This window comes from Barbus barbus (genome assembly GCF_936440315.1).
Source record: "Barbus barbus genome assembly, chromosome: 32".
NCBI classification, from domain to species: domain Eukaryota; kingdom Metazoa; phylum Chordata; class Actinopteri; order Cypriniformes; family Cyprinidae; genus Barbus; species Barbus barbus.
Window position 1 is genome coordinate 28,538,930 of NC_136760.1, and position 18,518 is coordinate 28,557,447.

Genomic DNA, 18,518 nt, shown 5'->3' on the forward strand with positions numbered 1-18,518 from the left:
AAATCACATGCTTTTATCAACTTTAACCTGTTTGTAAATTAGAATAAGTCCTGGTTTAATTGCTCTGGTGACACTGTTGATTTATTACAAAGATCAGTAGTCATAAAAATCTGTTTAAGAACATAAATACTGAATAAAATACCAGTGAACGTGAGTCTTTGCAGGTGTTTAATTACAAACAGCTCATAGGAACATTAAATATACAGCACGAAAAATATACAATGTATTGGCTTCATACAAATACTGTTAATTTAAAAAATGACAACACCGCCACAATCACCCACAAGATACAAGCCACGCTTTGGTCTATTCACAGTGGCTTCTATATGGACGCGTCTATATATATTATTCAGTATTATGGGACCGTATGCGTACAGTAATGGGTTTATTTTGGTACAAATATAACAGTCAATAGCTTTTATGAAATTAGAGTTAATATTCCTCACATAAGTGTTTTTAATAGCGCCGTGTTCAGCTTCTGTCAGAATTACAGCAAGAGATTCTACTTGCTGCTCATGTCCTCAGTCTGGAATTATATGAGTTATAGATTATTATTTAACATTAATATGGATGCATGTGCAGCTTTGTTGTTTATTAAGAGCAAAATACTTTATACATTAAACTATTGAAGAACAGAATCATTTTATGTTTTACATAAGAGCAGCTGGTGTTCCTAACTTTGTAATTGAGTTCAAGTCATGAGCGGTACGGTAACTCAATTACGGTAATTCTGACACGACACGATCGCAGTATAACTGTGCTTCTGGAGTCCAGACTCTGAGCAGAGTTATCTTTATGTGAGAATCAATGCTGATGAGCAGCGAATTTGGGCATATCGCATAAAAAAAAATGGCTGGATGGAAACCCCAAGATGTGCATAAAAACATGCGCTCGATTGAGACGGATACTACTTTTTTATTTTGCATGGAAACGTGTGCTTAAACTACGATTGAAACACATTTACAAAATAAATTCCTGAATGTGCAACAAAAACACCTGATGAATTTGTTAAAGATTGGGTGGACAACTGGACTAACTCATCACACATCATCTCAAGTACTATTTTAGTCGTTCTGAAATGCCTGAATCTACAACGGCGTTTTAGTGCCACATTAAAAATAAAATAATAAGTCGATTTCTTGCATAGAAGCTGCCAAACTGTTGTTTCTCGCTATTTTTTTCTCTAGAAATTTGAACTTTACTTTCAAAATATTACAACAATCTTATATTTCTATGGCATTATTCTCATACTGCTATGACTTTGTTTGGGTAATTTTGACTTTTTAAAGTCATATTTCAAAAATAATCTCACAATGCTACAATTTTATTCTTGTAATTTTGACTATTTTCTAAATCTTTAAAAATCAAAGCTTTAATCTGATAGTACTATGACTATACTTCTTTATTCTCAAAATATTACGACTTTAACCTCGTATTTTTATGCATTTTTATTCTTGTTTTGCTAAAAAAAATCTCATAATTGTGACTATTCTCAAAATATATAAACTTTAGTCTCAATTCTTTATTCTCCTACTTCTGCGACTTTATTCTTGTATTGCTATGACTTCGTTCTGGTCATTTTGACTTTATTCCCACGTTATATCCCCATGTTAATTAATTTTTATTTTTTTTACATGGCACCAAAACACCATCATATGGGCCAAAGTCTCAAAATAATTTGGTATAACTCCCTCCCAGAATTGTCTCACATGATTGTGTCCCAAACGTCAGGCATCCGAACGCAACATAACATGACAACTTTTCACTCTGATGCACAGACAACTTCTGTAGGAAAAAACAGCCACAGCTTCCCTGCTTGCAGCAACCTTTTAGTATTTTAAGAGTGATTTACTTGCACTAAAAGATAGGTGCTTTATTCTCAAATATTTTATGCGATATTCAAAGATTAATTTGCAACATTGGATAGAAAAGTAGCTAATGACACAAAAGTGCACTTGAGTGAGTTTATAAACTGTATGCCCAAAATGACACGGAGTCAATTTAATGAAGTTTCACCAATTATTGGGCCACATAAATCATGTAACATACTTAAAAACGGCACTGAACTCTGTACCGTCTGCAGTAGATTAAGGGCCGTTCACAAAGAACGCATTTTCCCATTCCACTGTAATATTACATTGTTTTTCTATGCAAGACAGATGTATTTGCAGCGTTCCATGCATAAAATGGTGTTCTAAAAATACAGCACTCAACTTAAAAGTTGTTCCAACTTTTAAAAACACACGTTTCTTCCCCCCATTCTACTGCCCATGTGTTAAAAACACATTCTGTGTGAACGGCCCCTAACTCTGTTTTGAGAATAATGCTGTCAAACGATTAATCGCAATTAATCACATCCAAAATAAAAGTTTGTTTACATAATATATGTGTGTACTGTGTATATTTATGTATAAATATACGTGTGTGTGTGTGTGTGTATTTATATGTGTCCCTGCAGCACAAAAGCAGTCATGAGTAACACAGGTATATTTGTAGCAATAACCAACAATACATTGTATGGATCAAAATTATACATTTCTCTTTTATGACAAAAATCATTAGGATATTAAGATCATGTTCCATGAAGATATTTAGTACATTTCCTACTGTAAATATATCAAAACTTCATTTTTGATTAGTAATATGCATTGCTAAGAACTTCATTTGAACAACTTTAAAGGAGATTTTCTCAATATTTAGATTTTTTTGCTCCCTCAGATTCCAGATTTTCAAATAGTTGTATCTCAGCCAAATATTGTCCTATCATAACAAACCATACATCAATGGAAAGATTATTAATTCAGCTTTCAGACGATGTGCACATCTTAATTTAAAAAAATTGACCCTAATGACTGGTTTTGTGGTCCAGGGTCACATTTAAGAAAAATGTTATGTTTATATATTTATATATAATAGAAATTATATGAAGATAAATATATACTGTATGTGTGTGTTTATTTATATATACATAATATACACAGTACATGCATCTATATTACATAAAAACTTATTTTGGATGTGATTTAATCATTTGACAGCACTATTTGAGAACAGAACTTAGTAGAGATCAGAACTCAGCACAATCTGAGATGAATGCGGCAGTAGACGATTACTTGTTTCAGATCTCGGTAGCAGCGATGTCGTCGAACGTGACTTCATTTCCGCTGCTGTCATCGTCCTGTTCTCGGGACTCCAGCTCGAGGCTGAGCTGACGGAGCGATCGCTCCAGATCTCGGTTCCTTTTGTACATCTGCACGTAGTTCTGCTGCAGCTGTTTCTGATATCTAATCACTTTGTCCTTCTCCTCCTCCCAGCCCTTTCTCTCGCTCTCGAACGCAGACGCGTGATCGGAGAAGCGCTGGTGTTCGTAAGTGAGCTCCGCCTTTAATCGCTCGACCTGCTGCTTTGAGGCATTCAGTTCCTCGCTGTTGTTGGCGTTCAGACGCAGGTGAGACGACTCGTCTTCCAGACGGCTCATTTTCTCCCGGAGCAGCTCGTTCTCGCTCTTGCGGCGCTGCAGTTCGTTCTCGCAGACCTCGAGCTCCAGCATCCGTGTGCGCGAAGCCGTGTGTGCCTCCTGTAGTTGAATCTGATTCGTCTGCAGCTCGGCTCGAACCTCTCGCAGCTGTCCTCGTAACGTCACCAGCTCACCGACGCGCTGCGCCAGATCGGCCTGGAGGTCCTTCAGCTGCTGCTTCAGCAGGGAAATCTCTCCAGACTTCTGGCACACCTGAGAGAAATGCAACAAGCTGCAGATTGTTATGTGCATCTCATATTTATATTTAGTCGTTTAGCAGACGCGTTTATCCAGAGTGACTTACAAGTGCGTACAATGGAAGCAATCAAGAAAAGAGCAATGATATGCAAGTGCTATAACAAGTCTCAGTTAGCCTAATGCAGTACGCGTAGCAGTGTTTAAAAAAAATGTAAAAAATAATATAATAAATAAATAGAAATCTTGTCAGTGAAGCACGGTTCTGTGATCAGTAGTAAATCTCCAGAAGAAATCCAGGAAATCTCTTTAGCGCTAGCTGAATAAACAGAGGAGTTAACTGCTTTCATTGATTCAACGTGACTAATAAACACAGGACTACGACAATATATGGTTTATCTGAGTTCTTATTAAAATTATTATTAGAATTTTTGTTATAATGAAGTATATGTGACCTTGGACCACAAAACCAGTCATAAGGGTTACAATTTTTGGAACTTGAGAATTATACATCAAATGAAAGCTGAATAAGTTGTTAGGAGAGGAAAATATTAGTCTGAGATACAACTATTAGAAAATCTGGAATCTGAGGGTGCAAAAAAATCTAAATATTGAGAAAATCACCTTTAAAGTTGTTCAAATGAAGTTCTTAGCAATGCATATTACTAATCAAAAATGAAGTTTTGATATATTTGCAGTAGGAAATTTACAAAATATCTTCATGGAACATGATCTTTAATTAATATCCTAATGATTTTTGGCATAAAAGGAAAATGGATCATTTTGAGCCATACAATGTATTGTACCTCCGCGACTTAAGACTTGTTTTGTGCTCCAGGGTCACATATAATAATGGCCGGCCATTTTTGACCGGGAACACCACAAGTGTGACTAGGTGAAATAAAACCCACAAAAAAATTAAGAAAATTCTAAAAAATAAAAATAAAAAAAAATCTGAGAAATACTTATACCCTATGTGAACAAAGTCAGTAAGTTTGAGTCCAATGCGATAACGTTAACTAGTATTTTCGTGAAAAAGAATTTGACCCGAACACAACCAGAGGGTTTTAACCACTTTCATTACCATATATCTATAAACTATGATAAAAGTTCACAGCATGCATTGATTAATCCCATGTTATAGTAAAAAAAAAAAAAATTGCGTCCATCTGAGAAAGTCGCAAAAGAGTGACCAGTGGGAAGAATGAGTCTGGAGCCCTGGCTTGTGGTCGAGTGGAACACACCCCTAGTTAGAGGTCTGGAAGCCCGACGGGGCCCGACACGCTGAGTCCATTCGGGCCGGGCTCGGCCTTTTTTTTTTTTTTACAGATCGGGCTCGGGTTGGACTCGGGCTCATTTAGCTTCTCCTTTAATTGTGCCCATATTACGCGCAGAGCACACATGGCGACTGTATGAAATACTGATTATATTCTAAATATTACACATCGCCTACGCAACACATATTCGCACGCATTAGCATACAGGTGACAGTTGACCATGCAGAGCATGATCATCAGGGAGAATTTGGAGCGTGGTTACTAATAAAAGTTCCCAATGCTTCGGCAAAAGCTGCATTTTGGATCATCCATGCATTTGATGATCCTGACTCGCCGTCTCCTCATGGATGCGCCTTTAGGGTTTTTCAGAAGCGCTCCTGCTCAAAACTGAAACTGCTTTTTCCTCCTTTATTTAATGTCTTTATTACATGCTTTGTTGATATTTTGAGTGCACACAAATAAAAGTAGGCTCTTTACAGTTCCGAACAATAAAGCCTATTACTCTTACCTTTATGAGCAAAAATGACAGCGTATTTTAAATGTTTCTAATGCAAGTGATCGCTCTGGTGCGTCCATGTCCTGTAAAGCGCGCTTCAGCTTGCACTCTCCACACAAACCAATGGATAGGCGTCAGTGCACATTAACCTAGGTTAACCCTTTAAACTAACATTGTGGAGCTGTTTTATAACTATAGATTTAATTTTAGACAAGTCGTGATAATTTGAGAAGCCTAAATATATCAAACATAGGCTATGATCAACTCACTGTCTGCCGCTGGCCGCTTGGTCGTTACTTTAAAAAACTCGCATTTAACAAATAAAAACTTAATAAAATAACGAAACAAAATACAATCATTTTGCCATTTCATACAAAACTGAAGTATTTTAATAGCTGAAACAGTATAAGCTGTTTTGGGAGAAGGGGGAAAAAAGACGGGCTCGGGCCGGTAATTCTAATAAGCTGTCGGACATGGGCCGGGCTAGGGCCTGAACGTCTCGGGCCAGGGCCGGGCTAGGGCCTATATTTTAGGCCCGTGCAGGGCTCTACTCCTAGTGTGTCACTGCTCCTCACCTCCCACTTGGTCTCCTCCAGTCTGGGCCCCAGCTGTGTGTGTTCTCGTTCGAAGGAGGCGCAGCGCTCCTCGAGCCTCTGGCGCTCCTGCAGGAGCTGCGTCATGTCCTCCTGCTGCTTCTTCTTCTCCTGCTGCAGCTGAAACACCTGGAGCTGCAGGAGCTGCTGCTCGCGCTGCGCCTTATGAGACGCCTTCTGCATCTTAGCCGCACACGTCTGTCTGAACTCCTCCATCTCCAGCTCCGTGCGCTTCTGACGCTCCTCGTACACCTGCAACACACAGAGTTTAGCATCTGCCACAAATTAGCGTGCAATTATTAATTTAATTCCTGATAAACATAAATGTGACCCTGGAGCACAAAACCAGTCATAAGGGTCAATTTAGTGAAATGGAGATTTTTACATCATCTGAAAGCTGAATAAATAATCTTTCCAATTATTAAATATTTCAAATGATAACTAATGACACATCATTTGGATATTTTCTAGTGCTGTCAAATGATTAATTGCATTCAAAATAAAAGTTTTTGTTTACATATGTGTGTTGTGTATATTATGAATATAAATACACACATGCATGTATATATTTTAGAAAAATGTTACGTTTATATATTAAATATTTATATATGAATATATTTTCAAAATATATGCTGTATGTGTGTTTTTGTATACACATAATAAATATACACAACACACACACATTATGTAAACAAAAACTTTTATTTTGGATGCGATTAATCGTTTGACAGCACTAATATTTTCCTGTCTGGGAAAAATTTGTGATTAAACGGGTTAAGTATAAAATTAGTGCCTGAAAATAGAGCACTTTAAGTACATTATGGAAGTGTACTTTTTTTTTTAAACCTGGGTGGGAACAACATGAGGGTGAGTAATTAATGAGTAAATTTTCATTTTTGGGTGAACTAACCCTGTAAATTGAGATGAAAAGCATCTCTCACACACCTGACAGATGGCTGCTTCGTTCTCGTCCAGGTTTTCTCGGAGCCGCTGAAGCTCCAGGTCTCGCTCCCTCAGTTTGTCCTCCAGGTCTCTGACGATGGTCTCGTAGGCCTGGATGGGTGGCGGGGTCAGCGGGTCGGTCAGCAGCGGGCCGCGGCCGCTCAGGGAGCCCGTGCTCTTGCTGGACGAGGAGCGGCCGCTGTCGGAGTTGGAGTGTCCGTGATGTTTGCCGGTCTCGCTCTGGCTCTGGCTCGGCCCGTTATACGCTGGCAGGTTGGTTAAGGAGTTGCGTGCCGTGTCCGTCATGGTAAAGGACTGGCTAAACAAAGCGTTGTGAGCGCCGCTGTAAGAGCTGCGCCGTTCCGTCGTCACGGGCGAGTCGTCTTCGTCTTCTGGAGAAAGCATGCTGAGGTTTCCTTGGCTTCCCGACAGACCGGCACCGAGCCGCGGGGACAGATACTGCACGCCGTTACGGCTCCGAGGGACCACGGGTTTGAAGGCAGTGGGTCTGATTATGGCCTGCTGAACGTTCTGAGAGAAACAAACATCAGAAATCATGAAGCATTACCAGCAGACAGTGATAAAGTCCTTAGCCATCTTCAAGAAACGGCTAAAAATGCATCTCTTCCGTCTTTATTTGACTCAATATTCATTTTCTAACTGCTTGTTTTTCCAAAAACAAAAAGACCTCTAACACTAGCTTTCTATATTCTTTTACTATTCTATCAACGTTTTATTTGTATGTGTGTATGTGTATATATATATATATATATATATATATATATATATATATATATATTTATATTCTGTAAAATATAAAAAATTTTATTACATTTAATTTATACAAAATTTTATGTAATTCAATTTTATTTTATTTATATACATATGTATAATTTCAGTATTATTTTTTTAAAGTAATTGTCCTTTATTATGATAAGACAGGAATTGTTAGGAGATATAAGAAGGGAAAATTATAATTTTATTAATCTCTAATCCTGTACTCACTCTTTCTAATTGTCCAGACACTGGAACCAGTTTCGGAGGTCCGTCCACACCAGTCGAACCCACATCCAAATGATTATCGTTCCAGTCTCTTATCAAGTCCTCATGTGAATATGAGCGAGAACCGAAGCCCTTGGCTCTGCCGGCGACGGCCCTCCTCTTGCTGGACGGAGTCCGGCTTCCCTGTGAGGTTTCGGACAGCAGGCGTCCGGAGCCCGGCGTGCCCTTGCGGAAGTTGGTGCTGACCTCTATGTTTGCGCGGTCAGGATAAGTGACGTGACTCTGCATCATGCTGCTGACGGCACCCATCGCTCCCATCAGAGGAGGCGAGGCGGGATGGAGACGCGGGTCCAGGCCTGGTCCTGGATGGTCAATGGACACAGGGAGAGACTGGACCAGCGCCATGACCGATGACACGCCAACTCAGAAAACCTGCACGGAGAAGAAGAGAAACCATGAACATCATGAAGCTGGTGGAGACCAGTGGCCTGTAGCACGAAGTGAGATGATCAAACTTTCAGAGTAGGTTTAAAGCTGACAAAACCAAACAAATCCAACATGATTTCGATCAGGTTCAGTCGGCTCACAAAGCTCGATATAAATATTTACAATAAACGCTGCTGCTGCAGCAAACATTTGAGAAGGTAGCAGAAAGAAAATATCTGACTATGCAAAAGAATCAGCTGAATTTAATAATTTATATACTTTCACAAAGAGCTCAAAAGAAAATGCATATTGTTTAGTCATTTTAAAAACTTTATATATGGAAACTTATTTATAGGCAATGTACAGTATGTAAAATGCTAATCTAATATTAATTGCTAGCTCATATAATCATTTATTTATATTTTATAATTATATAATGAATAATTCTAATTCGTATGATATTAATATTATTAATATAATAGATAAATAGCAGCAAAAGGCAATTTTGTCTCTGAAATTCTTAAACTGCTTTAATTTGATACGGGGGCGTGACTTAATTGCATCAGATATATGTCTCTTTGCTCACAGCTGATTGGTCTCTGCAGCAGGGTAGCCGTGTAGCGTAAGTTACCATGGCGATGAAACCCGCTCAAAACCAACCCACCTTCTTGAGCCCAAAAACTCAGTTTGCTTAAACCAAACGTGAACTTACCTGCATGGGTAAAAACTAAAACCGGCTTCGTGCTACAGGCCACAGGGTTCCTCAATTAGTTTTCACCGAGGGCCAAATTCTGCCAACAATACCGAGCCAAGGGCCACCGACCATGTTAGGACCAAAATTTGCTTGTTGTTGTTGTTACAGCTGTTTTTATTACTGTTATCAAAACAGTCACAGAATAAATAATCTGATTCCCCCCCCCCCCCCAGTAGTCTGTTTTATTCAAACAATTATGAACATTTTTGCATTCAAATACAGAAAACTAAAGAACTTTGCCTGTTGAATATTAAAAACAAATGAACAAACAAAAAATCTGGAACTTGATGTCTGCCAACTTGATGTCTGCCATCAACATAATTTACAGTTAGTTACTTTTTCAAATAAGTAACGCCAGTTACTTTGTTTCCCCATTTATTCACTCTCCTGTTACCCATGTTCTGCTAAATAATATAATGTAAATAAAACTAAACTGAAATTTTAAAACAAGCCCCAAATCAAATAAGTAACACAAATAAAAGAAATCTCTAAACAAAATAAGGCATTATCTGTGCTCTTTCCATTTAAAATTCAGCAAAAACAGAATGGTCTGACTTTAGTGTTGTGAAACTATACATAAAAAATATCTGCATGAAACTGAAACAAGACGAGCTGAACGAGACGCAGATTCAGTCTCTGCCAGCAGGTGGCGCTTACAGCGTTTCCTTGGTTACCGCTGTAAACAAAGCAGCGCTGCGCTTACGAACTTTAATATGTATTATACAGAGGCAAGATGAAAAATACCATCTAAACTTTTCTAAAGACAGTAAGTTCCCCTCAGACATACATTCATATAAACTCCTACCCTGAATTGTATCGCGATATGTTTAGCATCTCAACCGATTTTAATCGTTACATCCCTATGCATTACTTTTAAAAGTAACTTTCTCCAACACTGGTTTTGTCCGATACACCCGCGACAGCTGCAAGCGACAGGGGATTATATTTTCAAAACGGTTTCTATATTCTGTGACGTCGCGGCTGGAACAACATACGATAATGTGTTTTATTCAATGTTGTAATGTGAGTGTGAATATTATTTTGTGTGACCTTTATGAAGGCAACAATAGATATTTTACCTCAGATCTTGAAAATAAATTAGAGCAAATTTGTGGTACGTTAAAATTGTTAACTCAATGTGAACAACACATGTATTCCATAACTAAGATGGTATCACTCACTCACTCAAAATCGTTCAGTTCATTCACATTTGAATTGTCTGTTTTCCACTTTTCTTTTGGTCTCGGATGTTTCCACCGATTGAGGAACCCTGGTGTAGACTGTCATTCAAAGCAACAGTCCTGCTGGTCTTCTCATCAGGATTCATGCAGCATACGGGACTAATCTAGATTAGAGAAATTAATCCCAGTTTGATCTGCCTTGACCGTTTCAAACAATACAATCACTAAAGCTGATTAAATAACCGTTCGTAACATCTGTGTATTTCGTTTGCTTCATGTGGAAGAAACCGCAATCACAGCTCTGTCATGAAACCCTAGATGGCACAGGCTGATAGGTTCTAACTCAATTATTCACATGGCACAGCTGATTGGTTTCTTTTCACATCAGCAGCCAATGAGCTTGCTGCTTAACAGGCTTGAGAAACCCTCCACCTCCCCAGCTCCACCTGAATAGATCTGCTTCAGGTTATTTCACATATAGTGGAGTTATTTCATGTTATATGCGCAGCAGCAGTATTTCCATGTCTGTGGATGTATTTGCAAGTCTTAGTAAGTCTCAGTACTTGCGTAAAACCAAACTCATTATCGTTATCAAGTATATTACCATGCTAAACTCTCTGAGAGTTGCCATGACAGAAATGACTGTTTTCAAACAGGTTAAACAAGTTTCAAATGCTTTTACAAAGACAGACGGGCAGATCCGGCCTAAACTCATTCGTTTAGTCATTAGTCCATTTTAGTCTGAGCCAGTTGGGCTGTTCATACTGATTATGATTTCTTTAGTGAAGCAGAAATTAGAGATTTACCTGGCCTAGAAAGTCATTTCAGAGGTGGAGCACGTTAAGGTCAAGCATGTGCACTAATGCAGGGCTCAACATTAAGCCTTCACATGTGCTAAATAGTCCATTCACTTGTCCAAGTACAAGGTTGCTTTTTTTTTTTTTTTTGTGGTGTAAATGTAATTTATTCTGAAGCAATATTCCCATCAGAATTCTATCAGCGCTTCCATAAATATTCTTTATGAATGGCTCACTGAATCAATCAGTATGTTTACATGGACAACAGTATTCCGATTTTAAAACGATTAAGACAATACTGTGATTAAGAATCTATCATGTAAACAGAGATTACCTTAATCTGGCTAAAGTCACACTCGAAGTAAACACAAATCGAATTATGACGTGTGGAGTATTCCTATTTTAATGGCATCATGGAAGTGCAGTACAGATATGTAAACACCTTAATCACACTATTACCATCGTGTAGGACTTTTTGCCACATTTTGCAACAGAATACACACATGAGAAGTCAACCGTTTGACGGCAAACAAAAGCAACAACGCCATCGTTTGTTTGCACGTATAGCATGACAAATAATTAACTGCACGTCTTGAAGCTTTCATAAAAAGCTTCAAGCTTGCTTTGCAAAAGCATAATGAATGTGCTGATAACAAATCATGTCTGCTGAACAGGGTGTGCAGAGGTATGCAAATACGTACACTGACCAAAATTATAAACGCAACACTTTTGTTTTTGCCCCCATTTTTCATGAGCTTATGAAAATGTACTGCCAAATTACGGTTGGATGTACTGCCAAATTCTCTGAAACACCTTTGGAGACGGCTTATGGTAGAGAAATTAACATTCAATTCACGGGCAACATCTCTGGTGGATATTGCTGCAGTCAGCATGCCAATTGCACGCTCCCTCAAAACTTGTGACATCTGTGGCATTGTGCTGTGATAAAACTACACATTTTAGAGTGACCCTATATTGTGGCCAGCCTAAGGCACACCTGTGCACTAATCATGCTGTCTAATCATCATCTTATGCCACACCTGTGAGGTGCATGGATTATCTCGGCAAAGGAGAAGTGCTCACTAACACAGATTTAGACAGATTTGTGAACAATATTTGAGAGAAATAGGCATTTTGTGTACATAGAAAAAGTCTTAGATCTTTGAGTTAAGCTCATGAAAAATGGGGACAAAAACAAAAGTGTTGCGTTTATAATTTTGGTCAGTGTACGTTGACAGGCAGGCAGGACAGCCTATCTTAGCCCTCGGACCGAGAGATATGATTCGTCGAATATTTGATGGTCCTACACCTTCCACAGATTATATAGCATTTAACTTAGGGATTGCTATCAGGATGTGAAGAGACTTTCAACCAGCAGAACAAAACATGTTTGAGAACCAAATCACCTGCCCTGCTTTTAAATCTTCACATGTGCTTGTACTTTGGAAAGTAAATCGGTCATTCGAGTAAAAAAAGTTGCTTGACCGGTTGCTTTTTTTTTTTTGTGGTCTAAATGTAATTTATTATGAAGCAAAATTTCCATCAGTGTTTTATCAACTCTTACTTTTTTAAAATTTATGAATGGTTCACTGAATCATTGACTCACCCAATTCATTCAAAAATGCTGAATCATTAAGTAACGAATCATGTTGACACAACCTTTCTGACATTATCAGTGTCCCTGCAGCACAGAAGCAGTCATGAGTAGCACAGGTATATCTGTAACAATAGACAACAATACATAGAATGGATCAAAATTATACATTTCGCTTTTATGACAAAAATCATTAGGATATTAAGATCATGTTCCATGAAGATATTTAGTAAATTTCCTACCATAAATATATCAAAACTTAATTTTTGATTAGTAATATGCATTGCTAAGAACTTAATTTGAACAACTTTAAAGGAGATTTTCTCAAATTTCGATTTTCTTTTTGTTTTTGTGCTCCAGGGTCACATTTATGCTGAATCTAATCAAATCTGGTTGCTTGTTGCTAAAAAAAAGGCTGCTTGTCCCGGACAAGTGTTAATTTTGAGCCCTGACTAATGAACCATTCACAATAAAACCAGAAACATGACCCAAATGTCAACAGCTAAACTTCAAGCATCAAATTCAAGACTTTGATTTTCAGAACTAGAACATTGTTACAGGTGTTTGTTCATTCACAATGAGGCATACAGTACTTTTCCAGACCCTTCACCGTCTCTGTTCCTCTGTGATAGAATGAACTCCAACCTCCAGATGACCATCTCAGACCATCATAACCTTCAAAACACAGCAGAGAACCAAACCAACTACAACCACAAACACATTTACTACAAGAACTATTTAAATATGAAAAATGAATCTGTACCTTCCTCTTCTGCTCTAGTTTGTGTACTAATCTAGTTTATTCTTGTTATTGTGTACGATGAATAACTGCTTATTCCTCATCTGTAAATCACTTCGCATAAATGCATACATAATGAAGAACTAACTGCAACCCTCACCTGGTGGATGTTTAATGTTCAGTCAGTGTTTGTGAGGTTAGATCTGTATCTGAAACCCAACGGTGCTGCTCTGACCAAATGCATCATACAGCTTTAATCCTGAATGACATTAAATACACAGACCTACAGTGATCTCCTTCAGTGTTTTCATCTAAACATCATGCTGCAGGACGGCGTCGATGTCCTTGTTCAGAGACACTGAAAGCTCTGTGTTCAGAGCAGCGTGACTCCAGTGAAAAAGCCTTTAGAGTTTACTGCCTCTGACAAATCTGACATTTTGTCCAAGACAACAATGAGATTAAACAGAGAACAATGTGAGGGTTTTGCTTCAAGGCACATGACATAAAACAAACTCATTTACTTCCTTAATTCCAGTTGATGTTTCTGCCCAGAATTACATGGAAGTTCATCACATTATGGAAGTCAAACGAGTTGTGAATGTTGTTTCATGTTGACCTTTACGTCTCTTGCTTCTCAGATATTTCTCCTGATAAAGAATATCCAGTCATTTCATTTGTCTTCTCTGGAGTTTAAATCTCACTGTGCTCATGTTTGCCAAGATTCACAGATCTCAGTAGCTCAGGGGAAACAAAAATGAGTTTATTTGTTATTTTCACCCAAAATATAATATTATCTGAATGTTACTTTTTTGTATTCTAAGAACATTAAATAATAACAAGAAACCTGGACATTTTAAAGGTTACAAAAACATTTCTTAGAATGTTCGAGTACAAATAACAGCATAATAACAGCATTTTCTCAACATTAAAACAGTGCAAATAACATCAAGATCCATCCAACATCCAAGATATTTGATGAGAATGTATATCAGATATTAATAAAATTAGAAGAACATTCCATAAACATTTTGTCCTAACATTTATATAACTGTTAAAAAACATTGTGAGAGTGTTCCCTGTTAGCCAGGACGAAGTCAAACTTTTCTGATCAGCTCCTGTACAACAGCTATAGACTCATTCAGCTCTGCTTTAGTTCTCCTGGAGAATATTAGGACAAACAACTGAGGAAGAAGCTGATACTCCATTGAGTCTCTGAGCAATGAAAGTCTCTTTAGGCATAGAATGGTTTTAAGATTGTACTCGTGGTCTCTTAATGCCTGTCAAACAGTGACACACACACACACACACACACACACACGGTTCTGTTAGTCACATACCTGATGTTAAATCCTGCATGTCGTTGGGTTCTATGTCACTGATGCAGATGTGTGTCCGTCAGTTGCTTCACTTCCACTAGCTGAAGTGCTTCAGTCTCGCTCTGTCGCAGCATGCGTGTGTGTGTGTGTGTGTGTGTGTGTGTGTGTGTGTGTGCGCATCCCTGAGGGAAACTCATTTCTCTTCGCATGTAAAATGTAGCTCAGTCTCCATCCCGGAGAGATCAGCGCTTGTTCTCGAATCCGTCTGTCTGTGCCTCCTTCCCTGTCCCTCAGTTTATTCCTCAATCAAATACTGACAACACTAGACCATACAGAACTATTAAACACAACACGACTCACGCAGTTTCATCTCTTTTTGGTCACATACACACTGTAATGATTCAGTGATTCTCAACTAGGGCTCTGAAGTCCACTAGAGGGCCTCAAGACGACTAAAAATGATGAAAACAAGACAAAACCAAGCTCTAAAGTAGCTCAAAATCAAGATTCTCACGGTTTCTACACCTGGAAAAATCAAATGTTAAAACACCATGGGCATTTTTAGAACGGATTTTTCCAGATATGCCAAGATGTGAAATATATTATTGTGATTATAAAAATATGATTTAATATTAAAAAATAATTTTTACATTTAATATAATACAGAATTTTTATAACAGATATACATTTCTACAAATGCCAAGGCATACAATATTTTATCGATTGGAAATTGTAAGTAAAATACATTTATGTTTTTTTAAATATCTGTTACTATTATAATACATTTTACAATTAATAAATGCAATTAAATATTTTTTTACAATTAATATTCATTAATATTATCAATTTAACTGCACTGACACTGTTGAATGAGAACATTTGAAATGATTTGACCTGAATCGTTGTCTTCTGTACAGCTGATTTACAGCTGAAATTGAATTTGCTGATGAATATTTTTCTGTTTATTTCTGTGAAGCTGTTTTGAAATAATCTGTATTATACAAAGCACTACAGAAATAAATGTCACTTGACTAATGATGTAACCGAATATATCATTTATTATGTTAATATTAGCTGAAGTACAAAAAGAAAAGGCTTTTGTTTTTTTTATGTTTTAGAATGTTCCATTGTATCATTTTGCAATTAGGAGATTGTTACTTTTCAAATGCTTCAAAAGTTGTAACTTAGGAACTCACAAATTTCAAAAGTCATTTCAAATGTTGCAAAATTTAAAAATGTTAGTTGAATGTTCAACTGAAACATTTCATGAAAAACATTCCATGAATAGATGTTTGAACAAATGTTCCATTAATGTAGCGGGAAGAACATTTGTTTCGTAACCTGCCACAACGTTCTGAGAACGTTCCCTGTTATCTGAGTATTTAATGCAGCTGAGACGGATGTTAATAGCAGGTGTGAACGGGAGTCTCATCGGCATCATCTGCTTCAGTTTTTAGACGAGCTGCTACTAATTTTACTTTCTTGTAAAGTATTCTGGGCCACAGATCTGTGCGATCGAGCCTCGGGGACACACAAGCATCACAAATAGCTTGATGTGGAAAATCTGAGATCGAACGCAGATCATCTGAGTTCATCACAGCATGAGGTCTAGACATCTACTATATGAACACAGGAACACATTGTACCCTAAGAAACAGGTCAGACGAACCCAAAACTAGCCAATTAAGACAGTTAGTTGACTATAGTGTGCATATCATTTGCATTCAAATACTAACAGTGACGCTTGAGCAAATATTCATTCTAAACACTCAAGATGATAATCTCTCTTTACACACACTTCCAGAGCAAAGTTTTGAATGAGTGTACTGTGCTGGCATATATAGGCTAGTGTAAGTAGGTTGTGTGTCTCTCTCAGGTCCTGTAAATGGGTCACACTGGACTCGGTTAAATTGGTTCTACAGGCAGAACGAAGCAAAGAGGTCCAAGTTCCAGCGAAGAGAACAGAACAACACGAGACGATCAAATATAATCAGGATCAGCTCCAAAACACACACACCTTCCGTCAACATGTGTCCACACACACACACACTCTCTCTATAGGGACATCTTTCCTCTTCGTGCATATGATGCATCTGCACATAATGTGATGTTTTATTAACAAGCTTTGACTTACAGCAAATATACAATCATGTCATCCACAAAATATACTGGTTGGACCGCACTGACTTTCAAAATATCATCTTTTGTGTTTGACAGAGGAAAGCCATGCAGGTTTGGATGGAACAACATGAGAAGCTTTCGTATATTTTGGGGTGAACTATTCATTTAAACTTGAGTATACAATGTTATTAAGCAGTTATTAATTGCATAAATCATCCCATCAGTCCTCGGGTCAGCAGATCCAGTAGGACGTTAAATCCTGCAGGAGCTGCTGTTATATAAGTGCTGATGGGTGATACTGGGAGGAGATGAAAAGATGCTCCTACGTTTGATCAGCAACATATTTATGATCAGATTTCACAGAATGAGGCCATTAAAATATATTCTGATACAAGCACAAGATATTCTGGGTCAAGGGCTGATGTCTTGAGAAAAAGACTCATTTATGACTCAACAACCAGATGAGTATTTGTGTTAAGACTGCAAGAACTACAGTAACTGATCAGAAATCAATCATAAAAATGCTGTTTTTAAGTATGTTCTGGAGATGTTTTACAAGAAAATACTATTTCAGCATTTCTACTTCTAAATTTCATGTTTAATTTAATGTGCTACTTGCAGTTTCATTGTAAGTATTTGTGAAATTTACTAGCAATTTCTACAAATGAACATACAGTAGTACAGCAGCCCCAATGTCACTGGTTGGATTCAAGCCTGAACTGATCAAATGTATGGCTTCAATGCAATGCAAGTGGCTTTGGATTAAAGCGTCTGCCAAATGCATGACTGTAAATGAAAGTCATGCATGGGTTTAACTGCATGAACGGAAAAAATGCATGAACTGGAAAAAACATTTAGTATGAATGCAATGCTTGAATGCAAAGTTGCTTTGGAGGAAAGTGTCAATTTTTGAGTCAAAATAATTTCAAAGTAAATAATTTTTTTCAGTGTAGATGACACTTTGGCAATAATGAAAGGTATTTCAGTGTATACAGGTGTTTCTGTTGCTCAAACAATTGAATTGGTGCTTGCAACAGCATGATCGCGGGTTCGATTTCCAGGGAACGCATGACCTGATCCAATGTCTTGAATGTAATGCATGCTGCTTTAGATAAAAGCATCTGGCAAATGAATGCATTTTAATTGCAAGAAGGGAAAAAATGCATGAAGTGAATGAAAAAATGTATAGCTTCAATGCAATGTAATATATTAATGAAATGTATTTCTAAAGAAAAACGGCAACAGAAATAGTATTTTCTTGTAAAATATACTCCAATAATCTTTATCGAGTGAATAGATTTTTATCGATTTCATTGATTACTTCTTACAATTCTAACTCAGCACTTGTCCTGTTGTTGAGTTTGAGTTTAGTCTATTATTTTTTGCTTAACAGGCCTAAATTGTAAATGAATAATAAACAGATGAATCATTTATCTGAATGGGTATTTACACCCTGCTCTGACTCTCCTGCTCTTCTGTTTGGCCTGCGATCATCGCGGCCCAGTTTGAGTGCTTGTGTTCCTGTGCTGGGACACGAGGACAGAGATCCAGACCTACTTCAGATGACC

The 18,518-nt window shown here is 37.7% G+C and overlaps 2 protein-coding genes across 2 annotated transcripts in view; one reads left to right on the top strand and one right to left on the bottom strand.

Moving 5' to 3' along the window:
• pdzd7b (PDZ domain containing 7b) overlaps positions 1-13,798 on the top strand; it is a 29,505-nt gene extending 15,707 nt beyond the window's left edge. Inside the window, exons 17-18 of the transcript XR_013782565.1 lie at positions 8,043-8,544; positions 13,407-13,798. The gene's annotated coding sequence lies outside the window, so the exon portion shown is untranslated. The remainder of the gene's footprint in view (positions 1-8,042; positions 8,545-13,406) is intronic.
• Positions 159-8,427, bottom strand: lzts2b (leucine zipper, putative tumor suppressor 2b; the record flags this gene model as incomplete). The annotated part of the gene is made up of 4 exons (XM_079388807.1): positions 159-3,730; positions 6,061-6,330; positions 7,024-7,551; positions 8,026-8,427. 4 exons carry the CDS (start codon positions 8,425-8,427, stop codon positions 3,119-3,121), a joined length of 1,812 nt encoding a protein of 603 aa, XP_079244933.1. The 3' UTR covers positions 159-3,118.
• Positions 13,799-18,518: the final 4,720 nt, after the last annotated feature.